We start from the raw sequence: 21,066 nt of genomic DNA, 5'->3' as shown, positions 1-21,066 counted from the left end.
TTCAATGACTCCCTGGAGCCCTTGGAATAAACTACGAACTCTGCCTTCAAAACACTTCACAATCTGATCTCAGTCTTCCCTTCCAGATCTTGCTGATCTCCAGACACAGTCCCTCCCCTCCCTTGCACACAGTCCAGCCCCCCCCCCCCAGATTCCTCGATGGCCCTCAAATAATTCATACCTCAGCAAATAATCCATACCTCCCCTTGACTGCAATGCTCCTTTGGCCTTTCGATTCCTGATAAATTTCCATCTATCCTGTAAGACGCTGAATAAGCATTACCTTCTCTATGCAAAGCCTTTCTTGCCCCTCTGTGGACCTCCTGGGAATTTTCTGGGACATTCTCTTTCAGAAGCCTGAAAGTCCTCGAGAGGATAGGACATCCAAGATTTAGAGCTGCTCACCTGCCTATGACCGTGAGTCATGGCAGACGCTTTGTAGGGTTTTGTTTGCACAGACTTGGTATGGTTTAAGACAACATTAAACCCTTCCCGCTGGATTAGAAGCTCCTCGAGGGCCACCACCTTGGTGGCCCCACCACTGAGCCCAGGGACTGGCACTGAGTAGGGCTGAATGCGCAAAGAACCCAAAGAAGATGCAGCTCCTTCTCTCCCCCGTCGTTAGCTTGAGTCCTGCTGCTTCACCGGCTGGCCCCCACGACAACCTGACCAGTGGCTAACACTCCCAGAGATGACATTACAAGGGAACAGATATGAGCCGTCACAGGGATCCTCACCCACATCCACGCTGTTCCGATTATGAGACGTTTAGTCTGTACTGTCTCCCCTGGCCTTTTGACCCACAACAGAGACAGCGTGATTCCTGACAGAAACAGAACCCCTTCTCCACCCCGGGGTCCTCCGCATCAGTGTAAGCACCGAGCAAAGACTCCAGGCCTCTTCCCCAAGAAGCCCCAGGGCCCTGGTTCTAGGCTCCATATCTCTTCCCCTTTCACAGAATCTTCCAGTTTCCGGGGTGAATGCCTTCCCTGGGGGAAAGGATGGCCAGGATTCTCAGGCCAGGGAGATCCAATATTTATCTCGATTCTCCACCGCCAGCCCACACACACACCACACACGCCAGCATCGTCTTCCCCACCCTTTACGTTCCCAGAGCACTTTGCACCTTGATTCTGGGTTTTCAGATGCTCATTCATAATTATCTGTGATTGTCTATGAACGAGACTCACCTCCGCCTCCTAATATTAAGTGACACAGAGAAGGGGCCCGATGGTGGTGGATGCCCTCTTCTCTCCCATCCTCTCCCAGGATTCCCACTCAATGGAGAAGGAGGACCCTGAGGTTAGCTCCATCCCTTGGAGGGCAGAAGAATAATCTAGAAGACTTATCTCAATCTAGAAGAATAATCTAAAAACCTCCTCTGGGATGGTTTTCCTGCTATCTATGGTGACCGTATCCTGGTGATCATGGTGAGGTCAGCTTGCAACTTGGTGGGGGGTGATCTGGCTTCCCTCTTTCCCCTTTCTGCAGGAAATGATCAGAGCTGAATTTGTTGAGCACATACGGTGTCCCCAGGCCCTGTGCTACGTGACGGACTTCCACTTTCTCATTTAAACCACACAATCAGCCTTTGAGTTGGAGTTAGCAAGCTGAAAAGACTAGCCTAAGGTCACGTAGTGAGGGAGAAGCAGACTCTGTCCCCCGCACAACACCGCCTTCTTGAACAGCCTCAGCTGGTCCTCGTCCATCCCTCTCCCTTCTGGGGCTTGCTCGCTGAAAGAATTCACTCTCTCAAAGTTCACGTCCTCGCCTGAAACGTGAGAGCCGCAATACTTCCCTCAAAGGTGCCTGTGAGATTCCCTTATATTCAGCATGTCAGGCACAGAGCCCGGTGCACAGGAGGTACCCCCACCCCCCCGCCCGCCATCGTCCCGCTGGCCTCCCCGTTGGGGTGGGGGAGGAGAAGGGTGACCCGTCATCGCCATCGCCAACCACCCAGCTGTCGCAGAGGCGGGACAGCCCCGAGCTGTCGGCTCCCTGAGCTCCTGTTCCACATCACAGCCGATTAGTTACAAATAGCTTCCTCTCCTCCCGTATCACTTACACAACAGAGAGAAAGAGGCGATTGTTCCTGAGGAGGAAGGTCTCCCAGGCTCCTCTCACCAGGGCAACTGAGAGACGCATGGTGGGGGGAAGAAGAGGGGCAGGAGGAGAAGCAGGGCGTAGTCACAGGAGAGGAGGACGTGGAGGGTCCCCGCAGTTGGGGAGGGACCGCTGGACGTCCACCCTGGTGGACAGTGTGCAGGCAGGGGACCAAGGCTTAGCAAGGCTCCTGAGCTGGGAGGGCAGGGGAGGGAGGCGGCTCTGGCAGCCGCTCGTGAGCCCGATTCCTCGACATCAGCCTGCCCAGTGGCCCCAGTTGGGGAGGGGCTGCCCCCCTCGTTGGGTAGCCGCAGCACAGCAGGTGCCTGGCCTCTGGATTTCTCGAGAGCTTTGGACACCACCGGGATCTGAACAAATGCCCTCCCTCAAAGCAGCCGTGACTGGCCAGCCCTCCAGCCCCTCTGGTTTCAATAAAGCCCAATCTGGGACTCAGCGTCAGAGAGGCTGCTGAACACGAGGTGCTGGCTGTGGCCCCAGAGCCTCCCTTTGCCCTTGGTGGTCCTTGACTCTGCTGTCACCGCTAAGCTAGGTCCCTCCGTTAAAGGCGAAGGCCGAGCACGCACAGAGGACCCCTTTGTCATCCTCTTAGCGCAGCTGAGACCAGCTGGCATTTTCACAAAGGGCTTTACTAAATACTAAGGGAGAACAAAAGGGAAATAATTACAGAAAACACGAAAAACCCAGCCCTGGCTGCCAAGTGCCCAAAGTACAGGTTTCCGATCCTTTGGTGACGACGCGTCGCCCCAAAGGCCTGGGACGAGGCGGCGGGCACCTTGCCTGGCTTCCCTTGTTCGCAGCCCTCGTGGCGGGTGCCATCTTGTTTCCCGCCCCTGGGAACCGCTGGATCACCCGTGGGCTCTGCTTTGGTCTCCTTTCCAACTTGACCCCACCCCAGGCCCCCCACGGGGTTCTGGTCTCTGGCCAGAAGCATGAGCCTTGTCCCCCGGGGGCTGGCGGGGCTGTGGTGACCAACCCAGGGCGTGATTACATAGTAATGGGAGGTTGTCCTCCCACACTTAACCCCTACCAGAGAGGCCCACCCAAGTTGTATGGAGCATGGGGTCTAGGAGGGCTGCCTCTGAAGACTGAAGGACAATTGGGTAAGGAATGGGCAGACTTGGGACGTCTTCCCTGTAGGGAGAGGAGAGAGTGCTTGGAGGATTGATCCAACTCAACAAACATTACGTGTGCCAGGCACTGGACAAGGTGCTGGCAATCCAAGGGTGAACAGGTGTCTGCCTTCTCAGACCTACAGTCTGAGGAAAGACGGACAAGCAGCTGGGCAGTGATGAGACTATGAGCCGGGTGCTGTGATGGAGAGGCAGTTCAAGGTGCTGGGGGGACCTGGATGGGGAGGGCCTCACCCAGTGGCCGGCAAGGCTAACAAGCCTGCCTGAAGAAGTGCATGGAGATGGGGCGCCTGGGTGGCTTAGTCAGTTAAGCATCTGACTCTTGGCTTCGGCTCGGGTCATGATCTCATGGTGCGTGAGTTCAAGCCCCACGCGGGGCTCCGTGCTGCTGATGCAGAGCCTGCTTGGGATTCTCTCTCCCTCTCTTTCTGCCCCTCCCTCCCACTCTCTCTCTCTCTCTCTTAAAATAAATAAATAAACTTCAGAAGAAAAAGTGCATGGAGAGAAGGAAAGGGGCTCAGTGTTAAGGCTGAGGTGGGCCCACAGGAGACCCTAGCCCAGGGGGTAGGAGGAGAAGGCAGACGAAACTGACCAAGCAGCTTCCTGCTGGTGACCTTGGCTAGCTGGTGGCTACAGCTTGTCCGGCCTATAAAATGGAAAGGCCCTCGGCCCAAGCTGCCGGCTGCTGCTGTCCCTGCCAGCCAGGAAAGGAGAGATTCTAGTCCTTGGAGATGCTACTTCTCACCCACCTGTGCCACAGCCAGGTCTGGGGCTCAGGGACAAGGTCACAGGGAGTGTGCTTACCTCGTGCCACCTGAGACAGATGCTGAATTGTCATCAAGGGAGTAGGAAAAGTCACAGTTGGGAAATAGTTCAGAGGATCAAGACAATGAAAAGGCTAGGCCAAAATGGGAAAATGAGTCAGGAAGCTGAAAGGCAGGAAATTGGGATGGGTCGAGGCAGGTGTTTTCAGGCTAAAACCATGACTAATGCAAGGTGTGGGAAGCCCGGTGTGCTGGGACGGCCTTGGGAGGAAGGGGCCGGCCTGGCAGCCTGGTGTGCGGGACTAGAACCCACACCTTCTCAGGGTGACTATTGTCATGGCCCAGACCCTGTGTTTACCTATATTTGTCCGACTCCCTGCGACAGGGTCGGCTCCAGGCCTGGATGAGGGCTGCTCCCTGCCATACATCGTCAACCTTGCAGAGTCTGTCAAGCACCCACTCTGCTCCAGCAAGGGGAAGCCTCCGAAAAACGTTCAAGACACGGGCCCTACCTTCCAGGTAGGTAATCTGGTTGGCACAGAAAGCTTATGCCCGCTGGACAGAACTTGGAGAAAGACTTAGGCTGACCCTCACCTTGCTGCTCTCTTAGTAGCTAAATGGCTGTGGGGAAATCACTTCGGCTCCCCGCCTCTCCATCTTCCCATATTCTAAATGGGAATCACGAAAACCAGCTCCCAGTGTTGTGGTGGCATTCAGCCGAGCTGAAGTGGCTCAAGCGCCAGGCACAGCGCTTGGCCCATAGTAAGTGCTCACTGAACACCATTTCTTTCCCGGCAACGACGCGTGATTGCGGTGATAACCAGTTCCCTGTGGAGTTTCGAGCATTGGTTCTGCCGGTGGGTCTACTCAAAAGGCCTTGATGACAGCTGGGGCCCGATCGCCTGGATGGTGATGGGGAGAATACAGGGCACGGGAGGCGGAGGAAGGAGTGCTCACACATTCACGCAGACAAGCCAGTCCCTCCATCATCCTGCTCCTCTGCAATTGGCAGAAGCAGAAAATTCTTTATTTTCTATCTGTCTCATGTCCGTGATGGCAAAGACCCTGCCCTGTAACAGGAGTGTTTTTGTATCTCTAATAAGAATCCAAAGTTGAATCAGAAGTCAGGCTGTTAGTCCTGACTTGCGACAGGAGCATTATTCCCACTTGGGATGGAGGAGGCAGTGGGGGGGGGGGGTGCTCTGAGAAGTACCGGAAGTCACTTTAGGTTATAGGGCTGGTAAGGACTGGGGCCGTGATCCAGGGGAGCAGAGCCACCAGCACACCCGCCCTGGACTGGATGTGAGCAAGAGTGAGCTTCTGTCTAACCCATGAAAATGTTGGGTCTCGCTGCTTTCGGCCCCCAGCCTACCGTAGCTAATTCATCTCACAACCCAAGAAGCCAGGTTTAGAAGGGTGTGGTCCCCAGTTTAGTGACAAAAACAAAAAACAAAACACAAAACACAGGCACACTTGTGGGAACCACAGACATGGTCCAGGCATTCCGTTCACTCAAGAGTGTAGAAGGAGGGTACAGCATCCCCAGCTGTCTGTACCTGTCCCTCATGAACCGAAGCCTTGAAGGAACCCCTGCGCCACACCCCCAGCACCTGGGCCAGTGCCTAAAGTATAGTAGGACTGAAGCAATATGTGTCAAATTAAAGAATGAATGAATACAAACACATGCACGTAAATAACATATGCATCCCTACACACACATTTACAGGCAAATATGCCCAATGCGTAAGTGCTGAAAACATTCAGTTATAGACAGCCATATACAATACAGATATTTAAGTATACACACTCATGCACAGCACACGCTTGTGCCCACGTACACAAATCCAAATCCAAAATAAGAAACACACATAAACACATGTGCTATGCCCACACAGACATTATGGACAAACATATATGATCCAGGCACGCACGGATCTGCTCACCCCCATACACATGCACAGCAATGCCCAGACACCCTCCACCATGACCCTGGGCCCAGGAAGGAGTCTGTCAGCTCCATGAATCCTACCTAACATGCTGGAGCTCGTCAGAAAGTTCCTTGCGGCCCCCGCTTAGCTGGCGGATGACTGGCCCCTGGCTCTTGGACCTCCGGGCTTGGCCAGGCAGGGAGGCAATATCTCCGGCAGCCCTGCGTGGGTGGGCAGGCAGGCAATGGACACAGAGGTCACTGGGGTGAGAGCTGGGGCTGCCCTGGCCTCTCTGCTCCTGGCTGGAATGTGAGCAGTAGGGGCTGCCCCCCAGGCCTCTCCCCTCCCACAGTGCCCACCAGCCCCAGGCCCAGGCCAATCCCTGAATCCCGTCGGGTTCCTGCAGCCAGGGAGCTGTGCATGGAGAGTGGTGGGGTGATGAACGCTCAAGGACCATGGCAGGGCACACACAAATGCACAGAGATGCACCGTCATACACAGAAGCCGGACCGGATATTTATCCACGCGCAAAGACACAGGCAGGCATACAAATTCCCAGTCGTACTGAAAGGCACATTCAGACACTTCCAAACACACCTGGAGACACAGAAGAGACACGTACACACACGTAATCACTCAAGCATGCAGAGATATGAGAGACCAGACCCACACACAAGCCGCATTCGGACATACATACGGCAGACATACGCACGCAGACCACATGGACCCAAAGCACATGTGGATCTCCACAGTCACGCACCAGTGCCCACGCGTGCACACACAGACGCACACAGATCCCCAGAGGCAGACCCCTGCTGAGTCGGAGATTTCCGTCTCCTGGGATCGGGAGGAAATGCTGCACTAGGCCACTCTCAAACCACATGTAGCGGCCTGAGAAAACTGCCTTCCCACAAGAGGAAACAGTGCTGGACCCTCAGCCAGGTGCCCGCAGCTGGGCTGCCCTACTGTCTGAGTGCCTGACCAGGAGGATGGTGCCTAGGGTGCAGAGACAGTTCTGGAGTCACGTTGCTTGCATTTTGTTTCAAAACACACGCGCGCACACTTTTCAAGAGTGCATGTACATGCACGACGTATACCGGCAGGGGCACTCTGGGAACCTCAGTTTCTTCATCTACAAAATGGGGTTAACAAGCCTTTCGCCCCCGGGGATTGTGGGGACGGCATAGGTGGCACTGTAAAAGGCCAGACCAAACTGCTGCCTTCCTAGGGGTCTGGAGTTGCAGTCTCTTCCGGGGCCGCGACAGTCAGTCAGGAGCCTCGCTGGCAAATGTTGCGCTCCACTACCTGGATGCCCGCACCCACGCCAGCCCAGAGGAGCGGGAGCGCAGCCGCCGGCCCCTCTCGGGGTCGGCCCTGGGTGCCGCCTGGGTCACGGGCGTCCCGCGGGAAGCTGCGGGCTGGGCGGCGGCGGGGCGGGAGCGGCCGCCGCGGGGGCGCCCCTTCCGCGCACTGCGGGCCGGGCGCTCTCGGGTCCGCGCGGCCGCAGCGGCAGCCACCCGAGGGGGCCGCTCCCAGGCCTCGTCGACGGTGGGCGGGGCTGGCCTGTGGCCCCGCCCCTCTCACGGCCCTTGAAACCCAGTCGCCAACAGGCTGCAGTCCCAGAAGGGAGCTGCTGTCTGAGGAGGAGGCTGCCTCTCCACTGGCCTCCACTGAGAGGCCCTGGGGTCGCGCTGGGCGCCCGAAGGGACCTCCCCAGGGACCCGCCTGCCCCACACCGCCCCGCCCCGCCCGGCGCTCCGCATCAGGTGCCCCAGCCCCAGCCCTACCTGCGGACTTCAGGCTCCCGGGGCTTCCAGAGGATGCTCGGGCCACCTGCGGTGACCTCACAGCAGCAGTGAGGTCCTCTCCTCCTGTGCCAGGGGCTCCCCCAGGGGGCCGAGCATGGTGGTTTTCCCTTGGAACCTCCTGGCTTGGGACGTCTGAGAAGATGCCTGCCATGAGGCTGTTCACTTGCTTCCTGCAGCTCCTGGCTGGGCTGGCACTGCCCGCTGTGCCCCCCCAGGTAAGACCTATCCCAGCCCCGGCCTGGCCCCCCCCCCCTTATCTTCCCAGCCGCCAGCACTGGGGGCAGGGGCTCTGAAATCACAGACCCACTCTGGGAGCGGCACCTCCATGGATGTCCACACACTTCCCAGGAGCCAGGCTGGACCACATCTTCTGGGAGAAGACCTCAGGCTGGGCTGTCCCAGACTCAAGCTCCGGGGTCTGTCTTGGCGGGGGCAGGGAAGCCACAGGGAAGGGAGGGAGGTTTCCTGTCTGGCCCCTGGAGCCCTGGTGGCTTTGCTAAAAGCATCTCTCCACTAATCCCAGGCGGGTCCCTGGCCTTGTGGTCAGGGTCGAGGCCCCATGACCAGGCAGGCGCCCCCAGGACCTCTGACCTGGCCTGGTGGAGGGGAAGCCAGCGGAACAGACCATTGGTGGGGAGGCTGGGCCCTGCCCCCACCAGGGTTCTGGGTGAGCCCAGGGCTCCTGGGTGGGCTGAGGGTGAGACAAGAGGTCCTGCTGTGCCCTCTTTCCCGGGTGGGCAGTCAGAGTTCCTGAGTGCAGGGCCTGGGGAAGCGAACAGGGCCCTTTTCCCAGGAGCTGGGTGAGTCTGGCTGGGAGCCAGCTTGGGCAGTGAAATCCTGACAAAGCCAATGAGATCCCTTCCCACTGCACTGTCCTGCTGCCCCAGGAGTCCCCAGCCCCAACCCAGGAGCGGGTGGGCTGGGCAGTCCTGCAGGGGCGGAAGAGCCCCACTACCGGCCACTGCCTGCCTGCTGCGGGGCTGGCCAGAGGTGTAACGTTACCGGCAGCACCAGCTCATGGCGCCACCCGCTCCAGCCCCTCGGCTCCCACCAGCTGATCACCTCCTCCCGCCCCCTACCCCCACCCCGGGGTTTTGGCACCCAGCCAAGGCGGGCTGCACAGGGCCCAGCAGGGCTGGCCTGGGGCTGGGGAGAAGGGAGACCCCTAAGGGTTGCAGGATCTTTGAGACATAGAAGGCAAGGGTCTGCAAAAGCCTGTAGCCTTCCACCCTATCCAAATGAGGAAACTGAGGCCAGAGAAAAGGGTGGGGTCCACACAGGGTCCAGTGAGATCTTAGTTGCACTGGGAAAGAGGCGGCTCTGAGACAGGGCAGAGCGTGTGCAGCGGGTGGCAAAGGAGCTCAGGGGGGCCTCTATGCTCTTGTCAATTCGGCCCCAGAGCACAGAAGCCCAAGGTGGACCCCCTCATCTCTGCCCTTTTCTGTCCACAGCAGTGGGCCTTGTCTGCTGGGAATGGCTCATCAGAGGTGGAAGGTAAGCACGCTGGGCTGGGGGTGCACATGCTCACCAAGCCCGCCCCTCCCAGTCCTCTGCAGAGGATACTAAGGCGCTGGCATGAAGGATGGGTACAGGCTGATATGAAGTTGGGGAGAGTCTGCAAGCTGGCTGACATCCTAGCTGACAAAGTGGGCAGGGCTTGAGAGATCCTCCTCTTGTGACCCAGGAGCCCAGGGAGGTGTATTCCTGGGCCAGGGTCACCCAGCACGCAGACAGTGAGGCTGGGGCCAGTATATCCAGGGTTTGTTCAGTTGGCTCGGAGCCCCTTCCCAATATAATGTAAGGAGGCAGATGGGGTCTTGGAGGGCAGTGTAGGCGGTGAGTGCCAGGAGCCATACTAGGGATTCAGGAGCTGGTTGCCGTGGGCAAGCCGTCAAGAGGATTAGGGAGGGGTGAGGGGACCTTCCCAGAAGCCCAGCCCTGGCAGAGCTGCAGGGATCTGACCAGGCCTTTCCATTGATTACAAACAGACAGAACATGAGTCGTGCCCTCCCTGGCCCCTCCGCCCCTCACCCCGGGGTTGCATCAAGAGGGAATGTTCAAAGGGTGTGTCGTTTGCCAAAGGGACATACGTGCAGAAGGCAGGAGGCCCGTGCCAGGCCCCCTGTCTCGCTCCTCCCTCCCAGCCTCTCTGAGACGTGCGGCAAAGCCACACATCGCTACTGAGGCTTCCCCTCGTGCTGTGGGAGAGGGAGCGTGTAGGGACGTGCACACGCACACTCGTGGTAGCCTCTGAGAGCTGGGAACACCCTCCCCCTGGGCCCTGTCTGCCTGGTGGCCAGCCTCTCCTGGGCACTGAAAAGCTGGGGGGAGGTAGCAGCCCTTAACTTCACTGACACTCTCCCTGTCACCCTGCTGTGCCTGCTGGCTCTGGCACAATATTATTCTCTTGGGACTTGGGGAGGGACCCATCAGCCGTCTCCACCCCATGACCTTTTTGATGCTTTTAGTGTATTTCAGCAACAGGTACCAAAGAAGTCTGAATTTCCTTTTCCTCGTCTGTAAAATAGGAACATTAGATTACATGATATCCGACGTTCTTTTTCCCAGAGTGTGGGATTCTCTGACTCCCATGGAGGAGACACAGGAGTACATATCTCCCGTGGCCAGGGGTGAGGAGGCTTAGAAGTGTCAGTTCATTAGGGCCACTGCCCTGTCATCCTATCAGCCTAATCAGCCAGGGAGCGTGGACTGTGGCCAGGTGAAACACCATGAGTTTTGGACCCCAGTTACCACAATCTGAAAATGCCATCCTCTCCTGCTAACATCAGACAAGAGACAGAAGGGTCCGTACTTTGCAACCGTAGACGTTGATTTTTGCTACTACTATTCGTGGTACTAGTGTTGGGCAGTCCCTCTAATTCTGCGCTGGCCACAGGCTGTGAACTGGGAAGGCATTCATTTTCTCCCCATTTTATAGATGGAGAACCTGAGGCTCAGAGAGGTCCTTGGGGCCACCTAAAGCCTCAGATGCGCCCCCGTAGATGTGGCAAAGTCGGGGTGCGTAGCATCGGCCTTCCCCGTGGCTCATGACCGTGCAGGCATGAGCAGCGTGTCCCTTTCGGCAGGCTGGCTGTGTGCCCCGCCAGTGCCATGGAGAGGACACCTGCCGAACTCAGGCTGGTGGCTGGCGGCTCAGCCCAGCTCTGTGGCCCCTCCCCAGGAGCTTGCTCTCAGGATTAAACACTTCCCTTCCTGTGTCTCCTCCATCCCAGGTCATAGGCAGATGGAACCAGATTGGAGGCTTGCCGCCAGGGCTGGCGAGAGATCGCCGAGAGCCCAGTTGCGGCCCTGGCCGCAGCCCCATGGAACCACCCAGCCCTGGCCAGGTGACTGACCGAGCCACAGCCTCTAGTTCCTCTCACCCCCACCCCGCCTCCGGAGCAGGTCAGGGGGCCAGAGGAAGTGCTCGCAGGAGCAGCTGAGCAGCGCTCTTTCCTGAGGGGCTCAGCCCACATCTGGGGGCGGTCACCACACTCCTGGAGCCAGCCCCTCGCCCACCCCCCTCACATAGCCCCCTCTGTTTCTCCCGCGTACCCAGACAGTGGCCTCCAGGGACGAATTGCCCTTTTTCCTGGTGGCTGCCAGGTAAACCAGACAAAGCCCGCCTCCTTTTTAGCCAGCCGCCCCCCCCCCCCGCCCCTTCCCCTACACAGTCTGGTCATGTGGCCCATGGAGCCTGGGTCTTGATGACGTAGTCTGCATGGTGAGGTGTGGGGGCGAGGAAAGGAAATCCCTTCTGCCGCCAAGGCCCAGGCAGCTCTGCTTAACCTGGCCGTGGCCCTGGCAGCCCGGCGGGGTGGGAGCCTGTTCGTAGAACGGTAGGGGGCTGAGGTGCCCCTTCCCTGCCGCTGTCCCCCTCCCTGATGGCCGGTGCCAGAGCAGGAGACTGAGCTGTCTGTGGCGCTTTGGCAGCCGGCTGTCCCTCTGCTGTTATTTATGTTGTCCACGGCGGAGGTGAAACATTCAGAGTTACATAGTGCTCGTGGATTTTAGACTAAACATGTGCTCATGGAGTTACAACAGGGAGGTGCTCCTCTGACCTTGCACTGCAAAGGCTGGCGCTTACAGGGAGAGGGGCTTGTGTCCCACTTGTGTCCAGGGAGAGTATTCCCGTGGCTGGAGAGGTAGGATCAGGGCAGGCGTCTGGGCCCCCTCCTATCCCCGGGCCCAGCCCCTAGTGCTCCCTAAGCAGACAGGGCAGAATGCAGCAGCAGACGCCCAGATAAGCACGGTTTATTGCCTCTGTGGCCGCCTTGGCCAGCTCCACGTGGACACACCGCCTCGGGTATTTTCCACCAGCTTGCAGCCTTTCCCGAGGGCCCCTGCTAGGGCTGAAGTTTATTTTTCCTCTGAGATTACCCTGAGACTCACGGCCTTCCAGGCTCAGTGGAATGGACTTCGGCCCCTTCTGCCTCCTAGGAAAGGCCATGGAAGGAAGTGAGGGGCTGCTAGGAGCGGCCGTTGCTCTAGGGCAGAGGCTGCAGGGTCCCCCAGGTGATCCAGCTTCCCTGTCCTTCCCCATCAGCTGAGGACAACCATCAGGTATAGGGCAGGATGACCCAGAGTTAGAGATGTTTCTCTGCCCACGGTCTCAAGGCTGGGCTGGGTTGCAAGCACAGAATCCCAAACCATGTGTCAGAGCCAAGAGAGACCTTAGCACCCATCTATTCCCAGCCTTCTTGTTTTTCCCCAGCTGAGGAAACTGATATACCCAGAAAGGTTAAGTGACCTCCCCCAGGTCACACAGCCAGTATAGGACCAGGACTAGAAGCCAGGTCTCCTAACTCTGGCCACTCACTTTCTGGGAGCCTCTGTTTGGGACCAGGCCCCAGGCCTTCGCCTGAAGGAGCATCTTTTGAGAGATTCCAGATGAGCCGACAAAAGATCCTGGTCACAACCACTAGGATGTGGTGGGGGTCAGGGATGTCCCTGATAATCCTCAGTGAACTGTCATCTAATCAATCAATAATTACCTAGCCTATTTTTACTGGGTGCTTGGGTCCCTGTCCTCATGGAGCCTCGACTTGGTTGTAAAGGAGATAAGAGCCACTAGTGGCCAAGATAAGGTAAAACCTCGGGGCCAAATTATGCTCAAAGGAGGAACATCTGTTCACACTGGGAAAGTTGGAGAAGGCTCCGGAGAGGAGGTGGGATAGTGGGCTTTATCTGGTTAGGAACAGGAAGGGCACATCCCGAAGGTGGGAATAATGGTGATACAGCCGAGCTTGATGTGAGGGCTGGTCCCACTGAAATGGAGAGTGATGTGGACAGGGCGCGTTGCTGGCCGTGGCCTTGGCTGCCGAGTAGAGGAGCTGGCTCAGAGAGGGGCAGAAAATAAGGACTAAGGGGAGGCTAACCCTCCCTGTGGGACTCTACAAGCCAGTCATGCAGAACTGACTGTTCTCTGCAAATTCCCCAAGATCGAGGAAGCAGTCGATCAGGCCTGAGAAAGGCCCAGAGGGCCTGAGGAGCCCCCAAGACACACGCTCCTCAAAGCTCCAAGGGCGCCACGGCAGATGGGGGTGCCTGCGTTGAGAACAGAGCAGAGAGGCCAGACCCTGAGAAACTCCATTCCACTGTGGTTTCTGTCCGGCAGAGGAGCTAGGGGTCCAGCAGTCCTCCCAGAGGCATCATGTCAGGAGTTCAGAGCACAGAGCTCATACAGGCTGGGGGCTTCCTGGAGGAGGGAGTGCGGGCTGAACCTGGAAGGCCCTGCGCGGCTTGGGAAGCTGGTACTGGGCCTTTGAGGGGCAGGCTCCTCCTGACTTGACCCAGCTGTCTGTGCCTCCTTGTAGTGGTGCCCTTCCAGGAAGTGTGGGGCCGCAGCTACTGCCGGGCACTAGAGAGGCTGGTGGACATCGTGTCGGAGTACCCCAGTGAGGTGCAGCACATGTTCAGCCCCTCCTGCATCTCCCTGCTGCGCTGCACCGGCTGCTGTGGTGATGAGAACCTGCACTGCGTGCCCGTAGAGACGGTCAATGTCACCATGCAGGTAGGGAGGGGAGGAGAGCAGGCCAAGGTCCCGGGACCGGAACTGACTCCGAGGCCCCAGCACTCCCCACCCCAGCACAGTGCTCCCCCCTTCACGAGCCCCGTCCCAGCTTGGAGCCCACTCCAAGGGCTCTATCCTGGTCCTACCCCATGACCCAAGGACGTCTGGTGGAGCTTGGAAAGGAAACCTGTTCAGATGCAAGCAGTCCTCGTGTATACCAGGAGCATTCGGTGCCCTGGGCTTTGTGTGTGTGCACATGGGCACGCGTACACACACACACACACACACACACACACACACACACACACACACACACACACACACACACACACACACACCCCTTGTTTATTAAGCACTTGCTAGTAAGGCCAAGCCCTGTGCTAGGTGCTCCTAAATGTTACTTCTGTTACCTCAACACGTGATCCTTCAAGGCAAGTGTTATTTACATTTCACAGATGAAGCGCTTGAGGTTCAGAGCTGGCATTTCACTGGCTCAGCGGGTAGAAGAACCAAGACTGTATGTAGGTCGCTCCGACTCCACAGCAGAGTCCCCCTTCCTATACTATTGCCATGCTGGTGGCCCCAGGGAAGGAGGGACAGGGGCCTCCCTCAGATCCACATGCAGGTGGGAGGGCTGTTTGCCCCCGACTCAAAGCACAATGAGAGTATGTGATCCCAAGGCTGGTGGCAAACAAGGAGTCAGGTCCCGCTCCCGGGGAGGGGAGGGGGTGGAGAGACTATTGGAAACCCAGGGGCCATCCTCCAATCCCGGCCTCAAACCTTTCTCTCCTGGAAGCTCCTGAAGATCCACTCTGAGGACCGGCCCTCCTACGTGGAGCTGACATTCTCTCAGCACGTCCGTTGCGAGTGCAGGTAGGTCCTCGGGGAGCGGCAGGGACAGGCCCTTCTCATTTGGGAGCCTCAGCCCGGTGGCTGCCCATCCCTCCCGCGCTGTCTTCCTGGCTGAGGGAGACGAAGGAAATAAGGGACCAGTGGCAGCTGCTTTTATGCTCCACATCAGCCAGTTTTGCTGGGGAAGTGGTCCCATCAGCTGGAACACAGTTGCCTGAGAAGCCACAGGGGCAGAGGAAGCCAGGGTCCGTCCCAGACTTGGAGGGGCTGGGGGTGCGCTCTCCCCCTCCCTGAGGTGGGAGGGGGCCGCCACAGCCCTGGAAGAGGTGCCTGGGGCTAAGACATTGCTAGCCTGGACTTAGTCCTAGGCCAGGCTGGCGCCCAGGGAAGGGGCGACTGGACTGAGGGGCACAGAGAGGGATACGCTCTGGCAGGAGAAAAGTGGCAGAAAGAAGGAGTCAGTGGCTTTCTTTAAAGCCAACCTCTGCCTGGCAGAGCCTCTAACCAGCAGTCTTGCTGCCTTTGCCCAGAGCACCCTGAACATTAGTTACCAGGAGCAGCAGGCCTGGCACTTTAACCAGGCTCAGGGAGGAGAGAAATGGGCTGGAACCCATTCTCCTGGTGCCCTGGGCCATACATAGATGGAGGCACCAGACTAGAGGTCCCGAGCCCTGACCTGAGGCCAGAAGACAGAGGGAGAAGCACCATTTATTGTGTGCACCTCTTTTGTGCCCCCCACTAGGCACTTGAATGTTTTCTCATTCATTCAACAAACATTTATTGAGTGCCTGCTGTGTGCCAGGCACTGCCCTAGATGCTTGGGATACAGTGGTGAGCAAGACAGACAAGGTCCCTCCTCTCATAACAACCCTAGGAGGCAGGTACTATTGTCATCCCCATTTTACAAATGAGGTAAACCGAGGCTAGTCAGGGAACCCCAGCCTATATAATCCCTAAGCCTGCCATTTCTCATGCTGCCTCTCATGGCCATAACCACATTCTTCAGGAGCCCCACTGCTGCCCTGCCTCCTGTCCAGGACTCGGGCCACCCCTTTTGGACCAGAGCCCAGGCTCTAGGCCCTCTTCACTCTACCTCTATTGGAGGCCCTGCTTCAATCCATTTCCTCCTTTCCGTCCTGGCCAGGGCTTAGCCATGTAACAATAGCTCAGTAATGAACCCTCCTGGGCACAGTGCCAGATGGTGACATTTCACCTTCTACGTCACCTCTGCCCTCACAGCCACTCTTTTGGGGCAGGCAGACCGAGGAGACGAAGGCTCACAGACCGTCTCTGACTGGCCCAAGATGGCAGAGACATGACCAGGCAGTCCCTGGTACCAAGATGCCCTGGTACCCTGCACTGGCTCCTAAGGACGACAGCCAGCCTAGGGCAGCATTGCCCCGGCCCCAAAGCCGACTGTTACCATACTGCCCACGCCCCCACCCCCGTTCCCAGGAAAGACGGAGGCCCTGTTCCCTTCCAGTGGGTTGGGCAACAGGGACACCTTTCTTCTCACTTCTGGGCCAACAGCCACAGCCCTGGAGGCAGAACCAGGACATGCCTGGTGACTGTGGGGCTCGTGCTCACCTCCCTTCGCGTCACCCCCTCACGCACTCCCCCTGCTGTCGCCCGCAGTGTCATACATCCCCAGGGTGGGGGTGGCCGTTGTGCCCCAACAGGCATCCTGAGCTGGTGGCAACCACCCTCCAGTCCATGGCTTTGCCCCTCATTCACTGTCCTTGCAGAAACTCCCAGCATGCACTCTGGGGGGAAGGGCAGGTACCAGGGAAGGAACTGAACAGAGAAAATCAGCAGAGAACAAACTCGCAAGTGCACAGACTTGATGCCAAGAGGCTGAGGAGGGCACGAGGCTGTGGGAAGGGGCCCCAGGAGGAGGTTCCTAATTCTAGTGGTGGGGTCACAAGAGCTTTGAGTGGAAGCTGAAGTCCAGAGGCCTCTGGCCATCCCTCCCTCACTGGCTCCATTCTGCCCCCTGGTGGTGTCAACACTAGCCGCAGGACCAGGGCTGGATGTCTGAGAGGTGCCTGGGTGGCGGGGAGCCCCCTACTTACTGGTTTCCTGATTGTCCCCTGGTCTCTCTGTCTGTTTTCCCAGGCCTCTGCGGGAGAAGATGAAGCCAGAAAGGTAAGTGGCCTGGCTGGGGCTCCGGGCTATTCTCGGGCCTGCCAGCCTCTGTCCTAGCATGGGGGCCCCCAGCCACTTTGTCTTGACGCTTTTGGCTTATTGCAGGAGGAGACCCAAGGGCAGGGGGAAGAGGAAGAGAGAGAAGCAGAGACCCAGAGACTGCCACCTGTGAGTGCGCGGAGGGGGGGACCAGGGATGGCAAGGAGTCTGGGCCAGAGGGGGCCCCTGCCCTGCCAGCAGGGATCAGTGGTCGGGAAGGGGAAAGGCAAGGCCAGGGCAGTCTTGGGGCAGAACAGGCAAGTGTCTCCTAGGGAATCTAGGGCCCAGGAAGCATCAGGGGAACTTGGTTCTTCATCAGGCTTAGCCCTGAGTCTCTTCATGGCCTTTAGCGAGTCACGTGACCTCTCTGCCCCTCATTTTCCTCTGTGTGTAGAAGGAGGGGAACATTCAGTCATTCTACACACATCTACCAAGCACTTACTGTGTTCCAGGTACTTCCATGAACAAACCAACATGATTCCTGCTCCTATAGTGCTTGCATTCTAGTGAAAAATATTCTCACAACTGAAAACGCATCTGGGGCTACTTCCTAGTGGCCCTGTGAAGACAGGCGTGCTGGGGATGCCGGTCTCCTGAATGTGTGCAACCCTCGCTTCCCCCTTGGGCCCAGGCATGGACTTGGGGAAAGAGCTGGCAGTGTGGTCTATGTGCACCGCCCCCGCCCCCAGCCCCTGCCAGGCAGCCCCACATAGAAAGTGTCCCGTTCCTCCATCTGCCAGGACAGTGGTCCTCAAACATCTCATTTGGGAATCTCCTGAGAGAATTTCAAAAGCCCACGTGCTCCCTCGCTTCTTAAGTTGACATTGAACTTGAAAAATTAGAAGTTCATCAAAATTATAAATAGTTACATAGGATATCGTTTCTGGCATGTTATAAATATTAATGTTTTAATAAAGTCACTATATAATTCTTTGGGTACACCCTATAGAATCAGCCACCCTAAGAGTTCCCATCACGCGCTTAAAAACAAATGTGAACGCTTTGCTTTAATAGTTGCATGTTTACGTTGCTTCTTTTTAACTTGAACCTGTGTTTCCATTCTACTTCCCCCACAGAATTTCAGCCCAATTTTTTTTGTTGTTTTTTGTTTTTTTAATGTTAATTTATTTTTGAGAGAGAGAGAGAAAGACAGAGTGTGAGCAGGGGAGGGGCAGAGAGAGAGGGAGACACAGAATCCGAAGAAGCAGGCTCCAGGCTCTGAGCTGTCAGCACAGAGCCTGACGCAGGGCTTGAACTCCCAGAGTGTGAGATCATGACCTGGGCCGAAGTCGGATGCTTAACCGACCGAGCCACCCAGGCGCCCCTAATTTAATATTTTTTTTAATGTTCAAAAGTCCATTATGTGTCCCCTTGTCACATTTATCTGCCATCACAATGGTGTATAAATTTGAATTGTTTTCATTTTCCTGTGAACAGAAAACTCTAAACTAAGTCCTTTCCTGGAATAAGTTATCACAGTAATTATTAGTAGTACCAGTTGATCAAAACAGCACAAATATGTCGTATTTTAATAAATGTTAAACATAAAAGTATAATCAATCTTACAGGGAATGCATCTCAATGAGATGATGGTGGCTACCTCTTTTTAATTAGTTAATGAATCCACTAATGAATGTTACCTCCTGGCAGACTGAGACAGGATTCAGCATTAATTCCATTTTCATTTTTTAATAGAGGGAAAGGTTGAGAAACCATGCTCCCAGAAAGAAGTAAATGGGACTAGATGTCATACAATCATTTGAACTCCTTCCAAGTTATTTGCCAAAAGCCTCAAGGTGATCTGCTAACAAAAATTACTTCTCTTGGCTTATTAGCTGACAGTTCGGTTAAATTGTTCAATTTTGTTGAAAGCGAAGACTTGGAAACCACTTGACTTGCGAAAGCCTTGGTTACCTGGTCATTGGCCATATCTCCTTTTTCAGCACCTACATGGATATCTCAGGTTGTCCTTTTGGTCACTGTCCCCACCCCACTGGTTTTATCCTGGGGCAAAGTACTGAGCTGGATTTGGAAAGGACAAGATGCTTCTTTCCTTCCTAAAGGGAGCGGGGGCAGTTGTGACCAAGGTGGTGGGGAAACAGACCTCAGGCAATTTCTCATGCAGTTTTCAGGCAGAGGACATGTGGAGGCTGAAAACTGATTCTCTTAACACCATCAATACTCACATACCCCTTGGACAATCTTCATGCACATCTAGGGTTGCCCGTACCCCTGTTAGAAGACTGTGGTCCTAGAGTAACCGGAGGCATTATTGCATGAAGCCAGGCTGGGTTCAAAGTTGGCTCTGTCACTGACTAGCTGTGTGACCTCGGGCAAGTTTCTTAACCTTTCTGAGCCTTAGTTGTTTTTTTGTTTTTGTTTTGTCTTCTAAAGGGTAATGATAGCAGGGCCTTCCTCATGGGATGTTGTTAAAGGGCAATGAAAGAGGGCTTAGCACAGGGCTGGGCACGTGGGTAAGTGCTTGGTGAAGGGTGACTCCTAGCTTCTTGGCCTCGGTGCAAGCAGAGACCCAGGAGTGCTGCAATCTCCCTGTGCTCCCTGTCCAAGCTTTCCCTCCAGGCCTGTCCCCCCTCCCATAGGAGGGACCCTGCCCTCACAGGGTGCTGATACCCCCTTTCTGTGTTTGGTCTCTGGCAGGTGCGGCAATACTGTTCCCCGGAGGTAACCAGCCCCTCAGAAGAGAGACAACCCCCACCCGGCTCCTGTATTTATTACCGTCACACTCTCAGTTACCTCCCTGCTGACACCTGCCCTCTATTTATTAGCCAATTGTATCCCTGCTGAATGATTTGCTTCCTCCAGGATGAGGGGCAGGGAGGGACAGGACCCTCAGGAATTCAGTGCCTTAAACAGAACGTGAGAGAAAGAAAGAAGGCAGCCACGGACCCATGTGTGTTTCAGCTGTGGGAGAAGCGCGCAGACGCGGCTTTGTGAGGGGCACGCCAGGGCCCGGCGGGCTTCCCCGGAGCAGGAGACAGAATGGGACCTGCCTCCTGTTCCGACCCTGGACCGCGTGGACCAACAGCGCTGGCTTTGGGAGCCCCTCGCCCCGGCAGGAGCGGAGGAGCCTGTTCTGTCGCCCGGGCCCAGGCTGGAGGGGAAGGCACGCCGGGGATGGAGGGGTCCTTCTGCGTCCTCCTCCTCCTCCTCTGGGCAGCAGCTCCGCACCCTGGAGATCCGCCGACCCCAGAGAACGATGCTTGCCTGGGGGCCTTTGCCACTCCTCGCGCCCTAGTCTGTCCTGACGTCTTGCACTGCTTCGTGCTGGGACATTGTTCTTTACGGTCAAGGCATCACCACCTGCCCCTCTCAGGGACACAAGCAAAGAGGCGGCCCTAGGCCGGACGTGGAGCAAGCCGCCCCTCGGTGGCTGTCCGGCTGCCAAGCCAGATTCTCTTGAATAAAGTATTCTAGTCTGGAGACAGCTTTCCCAGGGGAGTGTGTCTGCCGCAGCAGTGGGCCTCAACGGCAAAAACGTGGAAGCAGGACAGGAAGAGGGAGGCTGCGCTCAGGGCAGCCCTGGGGCCGGCTCCGGCCTCTCCTGCCGCACCCTGGAGTGTCTTCTCCCCTGCTGCTTCAGGCAAAACCCTGGGGTCCGCTCCTCCCGTCGCGATGGGTTCCCAAGATGGAATCTTGGCCTCAAAGTTGGGGGCCCTGGCCCCAGCCACCCCGAACACCCTCACATTCAAGAGCACACTCCCTTTCCCCTTCCCCCAGGGCCGTCCCACTCTCAGTCCGGTGCCGGCCCCCTGGCCCCTGAGGAATGGGGGTTCCCAGGCTTCTCCCAGCCCTTTGGGCCAGACGTCCCGGCTGCAGCATCCCAAGCCTGCTCGGGCTGCTGGCGCGGGCGGGGATTCCCAGATGCTGCCCGATTTCTTCTTCCTTTTACCTCCCATCTTCCTCTGCCTTCTCCTGAACACCTTGGCATGAAATGAGAAAAATTTTCTTTTTTCTTTTTTCAGTCCAAACCACGTACTACCAGATTCCCACCTGCCCGCGACCTGCAAGGCGTGTGTGTGTTTATGTTGTGTGGCGTTGTGGGAGGGGGAATTCCCCACTTCTGTCACTTGAGGCGGCTCAGGACAAAACCACAGGGACCCAGTGGGCAGGGGCCGGCCTCAGGCTTTGGAGGGAAGCCATGGACAGGCCGGTAGGGGTGGGGTGGGGTGGGGTGGAGCAGCCCTGCTGAGGCAGCTGCCCTTGGCAGTGTGTTCCCTGAGGCCTGGGCCCCCCTGGAGGACA

At 56.9% G+C, this 21,066-nt stretch overlaps 1 protein-coding gene across 3 annotated transcripts in view; it reads left to right on the top strand.

Annotated features, from left to right (window-relative positions):
• PGF (placental growth factor) overlaps positions 1 to 20,239 on the top strand; it is a 52,342-nt gene extending 32,103 nt beyond the window's left edge. For 2 of the 3 annotated variants that reach the window (XM_032593415.1, XM_030319586.2), the window contains 7 exons: positions 4,404 to 4,537; positions 7,827 to 7,969; positions 9,206 to 9,248; positions 13,571 to 13,767; positions 14,564 to 14,640; positions 16,735 to 16,764; positions 19,462 to 20,239. In XM_032593415.1, the coding sequence (XP_032449306.1) occupies positions 7,895 to 7,969; positions 9,206 to 9,248; positions 13,571 to 13,767; positions 14,564 to 14,640; positions 16,735 to 16,764; positions 19,462 to 19,489 (450 nt within the window). In that variant the 5' untranslated portion in view covers positions 4,404 to 4,537; positions 7,827 to 7,894 and the 3' untranslated portion in view covers positions 19,490 to 20,239. Of the gene's footprint in view, positions 1 to 4,403; positions 4,538 to 7,826; positions 7,970 to 9,205; positions 9,249 to 13,570; positions 13,768 to 14,563; positions 14,641 to 16,734; positions 16,765 to 16,869; positions 16,933 to 19,461 lie in introns of all 3 variants that reach the window. The other variant, XM_030319584.2, reaches the window with a different exon arrangement.
• The last annotated feature ends 827 nt before the right edge of the window (positions 20,240 to 21,066 follow it).

The sequence above is a fragment of the Lynx canadensis genome, chromosome B3 (assembly GCF_007474595.2).
Source record: "Lynx canadensis isolate LIC74 chromosome B3, mLynCan4.pri.v2, whole genome shotgun sequence".
NCBI lineage: Eukaryota > Metazoa > Chordata > Mammalia > Carnivora > Felidae > Lynx > Lynx canadensis.
The sequence above is the reverse complement of the archived record's forward strand: the minus strand, read 5'-3'. Positions and strand labels throughout refer to the sequence as shown.